The 12,765-nt window shown below is 44.1% G+C and overlaps 1 protein-coding gene across 7 annotated transcripts in view; it reads right to left on the reverse strand.

Annotated features, from left to right (window-relative positions):
• The window catches only part of LOC135546043 (dedicator of cytokinesis protein 10-like), a 181,778-nt gene that overhangs the window by 33,778 nt on the left and 135,235 nt on the right, over positions 1–12,765 (reverse strand). For all 7 annotated transcript variants that reach the window (XM_064974130.1, XM_064974129.1, XM_064974133.1 and 4 more), the window contains exons 38-44: positions 11,006–11,053; positions 7,408–7,512; positions 3,169–3,278; positions 2,773–2,888; positions 1,867–2,004; positions 1,393–1,575; positions 992–1,102 (exon numbers count right to left, since the gene is read on the reverse strand). In XM_064974130.1, coding sequence (XP_064830202.1) covers positions 992–1,102; positions 1,393–1,575; positions 1,867–2,004; positions 2,773–2,888; positions 3,169–3,278; positions 7,408–7,512; positions 11,006–11,053 — 811 coding nt within the window. The remainder of the gene's footprint in view (positions 1–991; positions 1,103–1,392; positions 1,576–1,866; positions 2,005–2,772; positions 2,889–3,168; positions 3,279–7,407; positions 7,513–11,005; positions 11,054–12,765) is intronic.

The following is a 12,765-nucleotide window of genomic DNA, read 5'->3' on the forward strand; positions in this document are numbered from 1 at the left end:
AGTATTTCTTTCCTTGGGTCCAGCTCAGCCCCTTTTCCTGCCCCCCCTCCCATTACCGTGTGTTTACTAATAAACCCTGAGTTTGACGGTACATTTCAGTTGTCGTGGTTATTTCATTCTCACTTTTACTTTGTCACTATTATAAAATTGCACGAGTTATGTTACGAATCCCTTGTGGCCCGACAGTCTAGGGGAGATGGTAACGAGACCCGTAACAATTACCTAATAGTCCTGCACATCAACTCGGTACTGGTACCCTGTGTATACAGCCAAGTTATCGTTACTCATTGCGTTTTTATTCCTTGTGTTATTATCTTTTGATTTTCCCAGTTTTTTTCTCTTTGCATTGTTGGGAAGGGCCTGTAAGTAAGCATTTCACTGTTAGTCTACATCTGTTTATGAAACGTGACAAATACAATTCTATTTTTTTTGCCATTGGGCAGAGAGGAAAATTTGTGGTTTACAAGATATTTACAGCAATTCTACACATTTTGCCATAGGAGGGAGAGAATATTTTGCTGTTTTAAAGCTAGTTTGCTGCAATTCTACACATTTTTCCATGGGGCGGAGAGAAGATTTAGCAATTGTATAACTCATTTCATGCACTATTTTTAGTTTGAGTTAATTTCTTCCAATTCTACTAATTATGCCATAGGGTGGAAAGAAATGTGTGCCGTTTTTAATATGATATCTGAGTGAGACTGACTATTAATTCGACCTTGATTACTATAAGTTTAGATAGCTGGCCACTAGACTAACTTACCAATCTCATTTTTATGTTGCTGACGTGGGTTAATTGAGTGACTATCAATGACTCACATATCAAGAGAAAAACTGTTTATGCACAACTGAATTTAGAAATTGCACCTTGTGTATTCTATCTTCCCCGGAACAGTAAATTGAGACCCCGCCAGTTGCAGTGGTGGATTATAAAGGGAATAGGGTGCCATTTGGAACGCAGCACAATTCTCAGTCCAGTCCCTGTTCTCACCTTGAGAGGAGCATCTCCATTGGCAAAGTTATTGATGATGGCCAACGACTGTTGGAAGCGTGAGCCCCCGATGCCAGCATCCGCTATCAGCTGACTCACTGCCTTGATCAACTGAAGGGACGGGTGAAGAGAGAGGAGAGAAAGAGAGTGAAGGTGGTACTAATCAAAACCGCTCTAAAACAGTGTGGCGATGTGTGTGTGGTCTCTGATCGGCTGCTAAACAGTCTGTTTCAGAGGTAAACACAGCCATAGAAACATCCCGGCCTTTCTCTATCTAGGCCCCGTGTTCACCGCAAAAACAGTGAAAATAAAGATCTGGCGCACACACACACTGCCCCCCCCCCAACTCCACCCCAAGAACCACAGCCCACATACAGATCCCTCCACCCCCGCTGACTGACCTGTAGGTGGGAGCGGACGATGGACTTTCCCTTGGTGAACTCAAAGTTTTTCCTCATGAAGAAGTAGAGGAGTGCGGAGGCCTCAGTCTGGGTGGAGCTGGAGCGGTGGTTACAACACTTCAGGATCTCGTAGCACAGGCAGCCACACAGGTCCGCTTTACCCTGGAAGAACGCAGAGGGGAACTAGAGAGAGAGAGGGTGTAAGGAAAGAGACAGAGAGAAGAGATGGGGGAGGAAGAAAGAGAGAAGAAGCAAGAGAGCGAAATATGGAGTAAGTAGAGAGAGTGGGGGAATAGAGAGGGAGAGAAAGGAAGAGAGAGCGAGAGAGAAGAGAGACAAGGAGAGAGAGAGAGCTTAGTATCAGTAATGTACTATGAATACATTCTGTGTCCATGAAGTCAGTTAGTGTATGTGTGTGTGTGCACGTGTATGCATTCGTGTATGTGTGTGAGAGCAATCAGCTAGTGCAGAGACCTTCTGTATGAATAGGCGCAGGGCAGCGAAGACGTGTTTCAGGGTGCTGGTGGACTGATTGATCTGGAAGAACAGGAGAAAGGTGTCGAACACCTTCTTCATCAGCAGGTTCTGACCCTCGTCCTGCAGTAACTGTTTCTGTGGGAGGGAAAGAACAACAATCAACATATGTGCTTCCCAAATGGCACCACATTCCTAATCACGTCCACCAGATGGCTCTGCGGTACAAATTGAGTCTGTGGGCAAGGTTACCCTATTCCCTATATAGTGCACTATTTTTGACCAGGGCCTATAGTGCTCTTGTCAAAAGTAGTGCACTATATAGAGGAAATGGTGCCATTTGGGATGTGGGCATAATATGAATTGCAAATGGCTCCAGTCAAAACACAGACAAAACAGCATGTCTGGGTTGCTTTACAGAGTATAGCAATTGTAGGAATTATGGGGCAGCCAACTGGAGGATTGAGGAGTGCACAGTAACCTACAAGAACAACAGAAGATAAAATCACTAGCTTGGAATACAAACGGAATACCTCGGATTCAGTGAAGTGAAACAATAATGATTAGTGAAACAGAGTGGTATTTAGTGTGGATTCCATGTGGAAGTCACTGTAGTGCTTAGGAATAACCACAAGGTGGCAATGGCGTATTAAAATAGGCTCTCATGGATGACCGGTTTAGGATTGCAAAATTCCCCCACAATTCCCAGGTTTTCCAGAAATCTCGGTTGGAGGACTCACAGATTTCCTGTTAATTCCCTCGTGATTCCAGGAATCTTCCAACTGGGATTCCTGGGAAACCTGGGAATTTTGAGAGAGTGTCCAGAATTGAGCAACCGTATCATGTCTCTCGGTTGTAGAGATCGGTGTTTGACCATTCAGACAGTGGTCATTGTTGTTGTCTGACCTTGTGGTGATGGACAAAGAGGCCCAGAACATCCAGCACGATGAGGGCCACCTCGGTGGACAGATTGGCCTCGATGTCCGTTGGGCTCAGGTGGTCCCCCTCTGGGATGTTCCCATCTGAGGGAAGGACAGGAAAGGGGCGATGATACACCAGCACAGCAAGCAACAACACAACATCATTACCCTAGCAGTAACCTCCACACACCTAACAACATAACAGTAATAGCTAAGTACTGTTTGCACTGTAAAAGCTGAGGAATAGCACTGTGGATGGTTGGTAAGAATAAAAAAGCTATTGGCCTAGGACAACAAAAGCTGAATTAAGCCGTTTTAAAATGGGACCGGGGTGGCAGTGCCCAGTGATGGTGGGTGAGTGGGCGTAATCGGGGGGGATTACCTGTCTCCATCATCTGCAGCAGCTTGGGGTTGGTCAGGGCGTTCTTGGCCCGGATGATGGGCATGGTCTGGGAGCGTGCGTGCCGATGGCCGTCCTGTCCTGACAGCATCCTGGTGACCAGAAGGTCAGGGGTTAGAGGTCAGAGGTTCAATACATAACTCTCAAACTTGCAAGTCGGGGTGGTGTTCGGCAGGGATGAAACCGGTGAAAGTGATTTGAAATGAAGGGGATACTCTGTGAACTTGTCCAATATGAAAGCTGACTTTATCCGTTTCATGTTTTGCGTTTCGTGAACACGACGCCCGATATATTCACTCCGCCTTGAAAACATCCTGTAATTCTAATCCCAAATGGACCCCTAGACCCTACGACCTATGCACTTGTGGAGGTCTGAGAGGATGTGATTGGTAGAAACAATCCACTTAACCTATCAAAGGGCAAGTAGGAGCATGCAGTGATAGCACCTGTCAAATCAGATCTCCGAAATTGCATAGGGCGTAGTCCAGGGGTCCATTTGGGATTGGTCCTAAGTGTGTGAAAATGTCTAAGAAAACATTATCACTTGTAATGTGACAAAAAACAGGTTAATGCGACCACGTAGTTAAAAGGGATTGATGTTAAGACAGGGATTCTATTTTTAATGGGGAAGGATTTGCAGACAAAGGACTAGCCAATTACACCACGCCACACGTATGGTATACACTGAGGGGGACGATGAGAAAACAGAGTGGCCGCCACACTATCACATGACACACTCACAACGTCCACCATGGATGGTCACGTGTTCAGGACCATGAAGATGACACTGATGAACAACAATGATGAACAAAACTCAGAACAGGACAAATGGTGAACACAAACTCAGCTGTTTTAAGTCCTACTTACAGTTTACTGGAGATTATTTATATATTACTGGACAAAAAAAGGCAAGTTCTAAATAAAGTGGAACAGATTAAATCCTTTCTATCGCTATCACTCAACTCCATGTTAAAGACAACTAGCTACTGTTACATACAGTGCCTGTAGAAAGTCTTGAACTTTTTTCACATTATGTTGCTTAACGAAGTGGGATTAAAATGGATTTAATAGTCTTTTTTTCCATCAATCTACACAAATGACTAATGCTTTGATTCATTACAAATAAAACACTAATATACAGTTGAAGTCAGAAGTTTACATACACTTAGGTTGGAGTCATTAAAATGTGTTTTTCAACCACTCCACAAATTTCTTGTTAACAAACTATAGTTTTGGCAAATCAGTTAGGACATTTACTTTGTGCATGACACAAGTCATTTTTCCAACAATTGTTTACAGACAGATTATTTCACTTATAATTGACGGTGTCACAATTCCAGTGGGTCAGACGTTTACATACACTAAGTTGACTGTGCCTTTAAACAGCTTGGAAAACACCAGAAAATGATGTCATGGCTTTAGAAGCTTCTGATAGGCTAATTGACATCATTTGAGTCAATTGGAGGTGTACCTGGGGATGTATTTCAAGGCCTACCTTCAAACTCAGTGCCTCTTTACTTGACATCATGGGAAAGTCAAAAGAAAAAAAATTGTAGACCTCCACAAGTCTGGTCACAAGTCTGAGCAATTTCCAAATGCCTGAAGGTACCACGTTCATCTGTACAAACAATAGTACGCAAGTATAAACACCACAGGACCACGCATCCGTCATATCGCTCAGGAAGGAGACGCGTTCTGTCTCCAAGAGATAAACGTACTTTGGTGCGAAAAGTGCAAATCAATCCCAGAACAACAGCAAAGGACCTTGTGAAGATGCTGGAGGAAACAGGTACAAAAGTATCTATAGCCACAGTAAAAGGAGTCCTATATCGACATAAACTGAAAGGTCGCTCAGCAAGGAAGAAGCCACTGTTCCAAAACCGCCATAAAAAAACAGACTACGGTTCGCAACTGCACATGGGGACAAAGATCATACTTTTTGGAGAAATGTCCTCTGTTCTGATGAAACAAAAATAGAACTGTTCCGCCATAATGACCATCGTTATGTTTGGATGAAAAAGGGGGAGGCTTGCAAGCCGAAGAACACCATTCCAACCGTGAAGCACGGGGTGGCAGCGTCATGTTGTGGGGGTGCTTTGCTGCAGGAGGGACTGGTGCACTTCACAAAATAAATGGCATCATGAGGTAGGAAAATCATGTGGATATATTGAAGCAACATCTCAAGACATCACTCAGGAAGTTAAAGCTTGGTTGCAAATGGGTCTTCCAAATGAACAATGACCCCAAGCATACTTCCAAAATTGTGGCAAAGTGACTACAGGACAACAACGTCAAGGTATTGGAGTGGCCATCACAAAGTCCTGACCTCAATCCTATAGAAAATGTGTGGGCAGAACTGAAAAAGCGTGTGCGAGCAAGGAGGCCTACACACCTGACTCAGTTACACCAGCTCTGTCAGGAAGAATGGGACAACATTCACCCAACTTATTGTGGGAAGCTTGTGGAAGGCTACCCGAAAAGTTTGACCCATGTTAAACAATTTAAAGGCAATGCTACCCAATACTAATTGAGTGTATGCAAACTTCTGACCCACTGGGAATGTGATGTGTGATGGGAATGTGATTCTCTCTACTATTATTCTGACAATTCACATTCTTAAAATAAAGTGGTGATCCTAACTGACATAAGACAGGGAATTTTTACTATGATTAAATGTCAGGAATTGTGAAAAACTGAGTTTAAATGTATTTGGCTAAGGTGTATGTAAACCTCCGACTTCAATGGTACCTTGATTAGATAAGTATTCACCCCCCTGTGCAGCTGTGAGTCTTCTTAAGTAAGCTTCTTAAGAACTTTGCACACTTAAATGTATTTCCCATGATTCTTTTAAAAAATTATTCAAACTCTATCAAGGTGTTGGGGATCATGGCTGGACAGCAATTTTCAAGTCTTGCCATATATTTTCAAGCATATTTAAGTAAAAATGGCAACTTGGCCACTCAGGAACATGCACTGTCTTCTTGGTAAGAAACTCCAATGTAGATTGGCTTTGTGTAGGTTATTGTCATGCTGAAAAGTGAATTCCTCTTCCAGTCACTGTCTGGTGTAAAGCAGACTGAAGCAGGTTTTTGCACCATCCCGTTTCTTTTCATCCTGAAAAACTCCACAGTCTTTCATGATTTCAAGTATACTCATACCATGATGCAGCCACCACAATGCTTGAAAAAAGGAGGCAGGTTTTTGCATTTTGGCTAAAAAGTGTATTCCTTTTTCCGTTTTTTTTCTTCCTCATCAGTATTACTTTAGTGCCTATATTTTGGAATATTTGTATTATGTATATTTGTATTCTTCTTTTCACTCTGTCATGCACATCATTATTGTGGAGTCACTACAATGTTGTTGATCCATCCTCAGTTTTCTCCCATCCCAGCCATTGAACACTTGCACTTTAACACATCATCCACAGCATAATTATTAACTTGACCTTGCTTAAAGATCTGTGCTTGAAATTCAATACTTGACTGAGGGACCTTACATATATTGTATGTGGGACAGGGGAGGTGGTAATCATTCAAAAATCATGTCAGCCCCTATTATTTCACAAAGAGTGAGTCCATATGTTATTATGTGATTTCTTAAGCCAAATTTGACTTCTGAATTAATGGTTGAACACTTATGCAACGACTATATTTTAGTTATATAATTGTTATTCATTTGTAAAAATGCGTAGAATGTCCTTTATTGTTACTTTAAGTCCAGTTATCCTTATCTGACCTGCATAAGAACATTTTTCTGAACTACTCTACACAGCTCACTCAGTGTTTTATGATGTATTACCCACCCAATTATGATTAACAATTACAATTAATAAACACATTTATATATTATTACCTTTTCACACTATCGTACCAACCTGAACTATATTGTACTGGCGCGGATACTTTCTTTTCACATTGTCCTCTCCAGCACGGTTCCAACAACTATAGTGGATGCGTAACCAGGCCAGCAGAGTACAGCTTGGCACAGCTCAGCTCAGTAGTGTGAAAAGGGTACGTATGTGTGTGAGTTGTGTCGGACGCTGTGTGGTGCTCCGAGGTGAAGTTTCCCCTAGGTACAGACCTAGGATCAGCCTCCCTGCCCCCAATCCTAACCATAACCATTAGTTGGGCAAATGTTAAACTGATCCAAGATCAGGGTGTAGGGGAAACTTCACCCTGCTCCCTGTGTGGAGGGGCCCCCAGGTGGCGACTGTGCGTTTACCATTGAGGGAGCAGGCCTGAGGAGGACTGGGTGGAATGGTTACAGCCCTTCAGGGTGCCATTGTTCTGGGTGGCCTGGGCCAGCTTTACCGCGGCTGCTAGCTTCCTGTTCACAAGCCAATGACACCAGCGTTAAGTCACACCACCATCATCATTATCATCATACTCTTCCTTCTCGTTGTCGAAATGAACATCACGGCCCGTATTTATCAAGCGTCTCAGAGTATGAGTGCTGATCTAGGATCAGTTTAGCCTTTCATATCATAATGAATCAGAATATCATGGACAGGGTGGTCCTGATCCTAGATCAGCCCTCCTACTCTGAAACGCTTTTGATAAATATGGGCTCAGGTGGGCTAAAGGCATCAAACCAAGCAGAAAGAGGAGGGGGTCATTTCAGCATGGGACACAGCCATAGTGAAGTAGCGGGGTTAGTAGTGTTTGATAAAGAAAAATCATATTTTTCCAATGTTAGGTTGACGTTGCCGTTAGTGTGGAAGTATTTTATGGCCTATAGAGAGCATTAGTTGGAAGTAAGGGTTAGAGAGCTTTAGTAAATGTGACCTAGTTTGCTTGTTGCTAATACAGTAGCTACTGCATGTGGTGACAGAGAATAACATGTGAATTGAGCTAAATGCTTGGCCTAACCATACCAGCTAATACTATATCAATGAGCAGATTTCTTAGTGGTCAGGTCACTGATTCTACTACGGCCAGTAATCACAGAGAATGTAGAGCAGCGGATGGGTGGATGGACGGACGGCAGGATGATGGATGGAGAGGAAGATGGCCATCATGCTACATGATCATTAGCTTACATATGACAGCAGCAAAAGCCATGCAGTAGCTACACACACACACACATCACAGCAAAAGTTTCAGGGTTAAACAGTACGAAATCAGTCTGAATTCATCACACATGTGGCCATCAATAAATGTGTAGTCACATAGACCTCCATTAACACATCAATTACACACATCAATACATGGAGTAGACAACACACAGGGGGAGGCAAGACACACAGACACACATTCCAGTGTGATCAGTCTGTTAACATGTAACATCATTGTTTTTCGAGTGTGTTTAATGTTTAATACTACAGATTGTAATAGAAAACAGCCGTTCAGTGGATGCCTTTCCAAATGACACCCCATTCCCTTTGTCAAATTAAGTCAAAGTGAATTGGCCGCATAGACAGATTTGCAGGTGTTATAGCAGTTGCAGTGAAATGATTATGTTTCTAGCTCCAACAGTGCAGTAGAATGTCTCGCAAATACAATACAAATAAACAATCAATAAAAAAATCTAAACAATATATCAAGAAATGACAGAACTGGTCCAATTAATAATCCAGGGGTATAGATATTCGAGTGAGCCTGTATCAGAATCTAGAATATAAATACATGGTGTGTATAGACAGTATATAATAAAAAATGGTATGTATTAGCCTCCCGAGTGGCGCAGTGGTCTAAGGCACTGCATCGCAGTGTTGCGGCGTCACTACAGCCTGGGGTTCGATCCGTGACCGGGAGTCCCATAGGGAGGCACCCAATTTGCCCAGCATTGTCCGGGTTAGGGGAGGGTTTGGCCGGGGGGGGGGCTTTACTTGGCTCATCACGCTCTAAGGTCCTTGATGATCTTCTTGGCCTTCCTTTAACACCGAGTGCTGTAAATGTCCTGAAGGGCAGGCAGCGTGTCCCCGGTGATACGATAGGCTAATGGCACCACCCTCCGGTTGAGGGCGGTGCAGGTGCCATACGAGGCGGTGACGCAGCCCGACAGAATACTCTCAATGGTGCATCTGTAGAAGTGTGTCAGGGTCTCTAGGGGCCATGCTGAAAGTCTTCAGCCACCTGAGGTTGTAGAGGTGCTGTTGTGCCTTCTTCACTTTGGCCCCGTTGAGTGGATGGGGGCGTGCTCCCTCTGCTGTCTCCTGTAGTCCACGATCAGCTCCTTTGTTGTTGTTTTTTTACATGGAGGGTTAGCATGTTGTCATAGCACCACTCCACCAGGGCTCTAACCTCCTCCAGACCTGGGGTTGGCCCGTCAGGAAGTCTTGGACCCAGTTGCACAGGGAGGAGTTCAGCCCAAGGGCCCTGAGCTTAGTGACAAGCTTGGAGGGCACTATGGTGTTGAAAGCAGAGCTGTAGTCGATGAACAGCATTCTCACATAGGGATCCTCTTGTCCAGGTGGGATAGGGCGGTGTGCCCTACTACTTTTGCCGTACTACTTCTCATAGGGTTCTGGTCAAAAGTAGCGCACAATGAAGGGAATACATCTTGGCCAAAGGTAGTGCACTATAAAGGGAATAGGAGCAGGGGCCATAGGGCTCTGGTCAAAAGCAGTGCACTATAAAGTGAATATGGTGGTATTTGGGACACAGCCAGTGTTACAGGTGTGCTGTGTGTTAATGAATCACATCATACATATGTATGCTCCTGCTAGGCTGTATCCACTCAACAGAGAGATTTGCTGGATGAGGTTAAAAGAGGGAAATAAAAATCAATGAGGCGCAATTGAAACAGAATACATTATAGGAATGTCTCGGTGAAACCTTCAACCAGCGATGTGGATGCACAACGTGCAAGTCATCGGCGTACTTCAAAAAAGAGCTCACACTCAGTTCAGACAGGCATCAAAGACTTGGCACCTCGTAGAAGGAGAGAGAGAGAGCGAGAGAGAGCATATTCAAATCCCCCAGCAGCCTCTCTAATTAAGGTTGCATCTTACTTACCAGCCCCAGACAACGTCTGTGACCCAAATGGCACCCTATTCCCTTTATAGTTCCCTTACGGGCTCTGGTCAAAAGTAGTGCACAAGGCTGCCATTTGGGGAACACAACATCTTCCAGCCCCTTCGTCTTTATTCTACTAATGCCTGACATAGATAAACACACCACATTCCCAGACTTTAGTTGGCTCCGACAAAAAGAGAACAAGAAGAAAAAATAAACGTCACTGCTTGTTCTTCACACTGAGGAGGAAATAAGGACTAATTAAATTAGCGGATGGGAATTCAAATCCAGGCGAAGAGAAAAAGTCTGTCTGGGAAAGCCATTGGCTCTGCTCCAGGATCCACGTACACACACGTACACACACACGTACACACACACACACACACACACACACACACACACACACACACACACACACACACACACACACACACACACACACACACACACACACACACACACACACACACACACACACACACACACACAGGGCTGGGGAGACAGTCAGAGAGCGCCAGTTGGGGAGACAGACAGAGAGCCCCACCCTGCACCCTGGGAGCAGTCTGGGTGTGTGTGAATACTCATACAGTGCACATATTACGTTTGTGTGTGACCGAAGGTTGCGTGCGCGTGTGACTGTGTGTGTCATAGGGGGGAGGGTAGTTGAACGTGTGTGTGTGTGTGTGTGTATCTGGCTGTTGAGCAAACATTACATATCACACAATCTGACAGAAGGTTCTGTTGCATGTCTATCATTGGTAAAAAACAATGAACACACACAACCTCTGAGTGGGAGAGGAGAAACAGAAGCAGGTACTGTACATAGTATCAGGTTAAAGCTCCTGGGGAAGGCTAACACTTACCTGGCTATGTGACGCTTCCCCAGGAATCTGAAGTGCTGGAGACACAGCCTGCATAGAGGAAGATGAGAGAGAGTGTGTATTAGGGTGTGTGGTGAATATAAGTTTGTACGTGTGTGGGTATGTGTTGTGCGTGCCGTCACGATGCATGTATGTGTTTGTGCAATCACGATGTGTGTATGTATGTGTGCATGTGTGTATGCATGTATGCATGTATGTATGTATGTATGTATGTATGTATGTATGTATGTATGTATGTATGTATGTATGTATGTATGTGTGTGTGTGTGTGTGTGTATGTATGTGTGTGCGTGTGTGTGTGTGTGCGTGCATGCGTGCATGTGTGTATATGTGTGTCCTATGTGTGTGAGCTGAGGACAGGTACTACAGTATTGTGTGTCTTGGAGCTGTGTGTTATAATAACAGAAGCTCCAGCAGAGACAGGAAACACAGTGAATTTACTGCAGAGCTGAGTGGAGGCTAGGGGAGAACAGTTGGGGCCTATCCCTCTATAAATCTCAGCAGTAATTCAGCCACACTCTTTCTTTCTTTTTCTGTCTTTTTTTATCGGTCTCATCCGTTCCCCTCTGCCAAGTCTCCCATCATTCCCTTTCTCTTCTGTCTCTTTCTGCTATGCAAACCTTCCTACCTCCCTCCCTGTAATGAGAGGACAATGTCATACTTATAGTTGAACTACCAGAGTTCAAGTTAGGTAGATTCAATCCGGACTGCGTGATTGACTTTTAAAGGCAATGTTATTTGCAGAGACCACGCTTACGGTAAACGCTGCATATGTCGTCTCAATAGGAAATGCGCTCAAATGTAAATTGTGCTATAACACAGATCTTCCGCGGTCCGGATTGAATATAGGCCTAAGACTACAAAAGTTTAAGATGAAAAAAATAAAAATTTGGGTGCCTCCCGAGTGGTACTGCATCGCAGTGCTAGAGGCATTTCTACAGACCCGGGTTCGATCCCGGACTGTATTACAACCGGCCGTGATCGGGGAGTTTCATAGGGCGGCGCATAATTGGCCCAGCATCTTCTGGGTTAGTGGAGGGTTTTGCCAGGGGGGCTTTACTTAGCTCATTGCACTATAGCGACTCCTTGTGTTGGGCCGGCGCCTGCAGGCTGACCTCAGTCGTTAGTTGAACGGTGTTTCCTCCGACACATTGGTGCGGCTGGCTTCCAGGTTAAGTGGGCAGGTTGGCGGGTCATGTCGTTTCGGGGGACGCATGACTCGACCATCGCTTCCCGAGCCCATTGGGGAGTTGCAGCAATGAGACAAGATCGAAATTGGGGAGAAAAAGGGGGTAAAATAAAAATAATAAATACAGTAACAGTCAAAAGTTTGGATACAACTACTCATTCCCAGGTTTTTCTTTATTTTTACTATTTTCTATATTTTAGAATAATAGTAAAGACATAAACACCATGAAATAACACATATGGAATCATGTAGTAACCAAAAAAGTGTTAAACAAATCAAAAAATATATTTTATATTTGAGATCCTTAAAAGTAGCCACCTTCGCACACTCTTGGCATTCTTTCAACCAGCTTCACCTGAAATGGTTTTCAAGGAGTTCCCACATATGCTGAACACTTGTTTGCTGCTTTTCCTTCACTCTGCGGTCCAACTCATCCCAAACCATCTCAATTGTATTGAGGTCGGGTGATTGTGGAGGCCAGGTCATCTAATGCAGCACTCCATCACTCTCCTTCTTGGTCAAATAGCCCTTACACAGCCTGGAGGTGTGTTGG

Source organism: Oncorhynchus masou, chromosome 9 (genome assembly GCF_036934945.1).
Source record: "Oncorhynchus masou masou isolate Uvic2021 chromosome 9, UVic_Omas_1.1, whole genome shotgun sequence".
NCBI classification, from domain to species: Eukaryota; Metazoa; Chordata; class Actinopteri; order Salmoniformes; family Salmonidae; genus Oncorhynchus; species Oncorhynchus masou.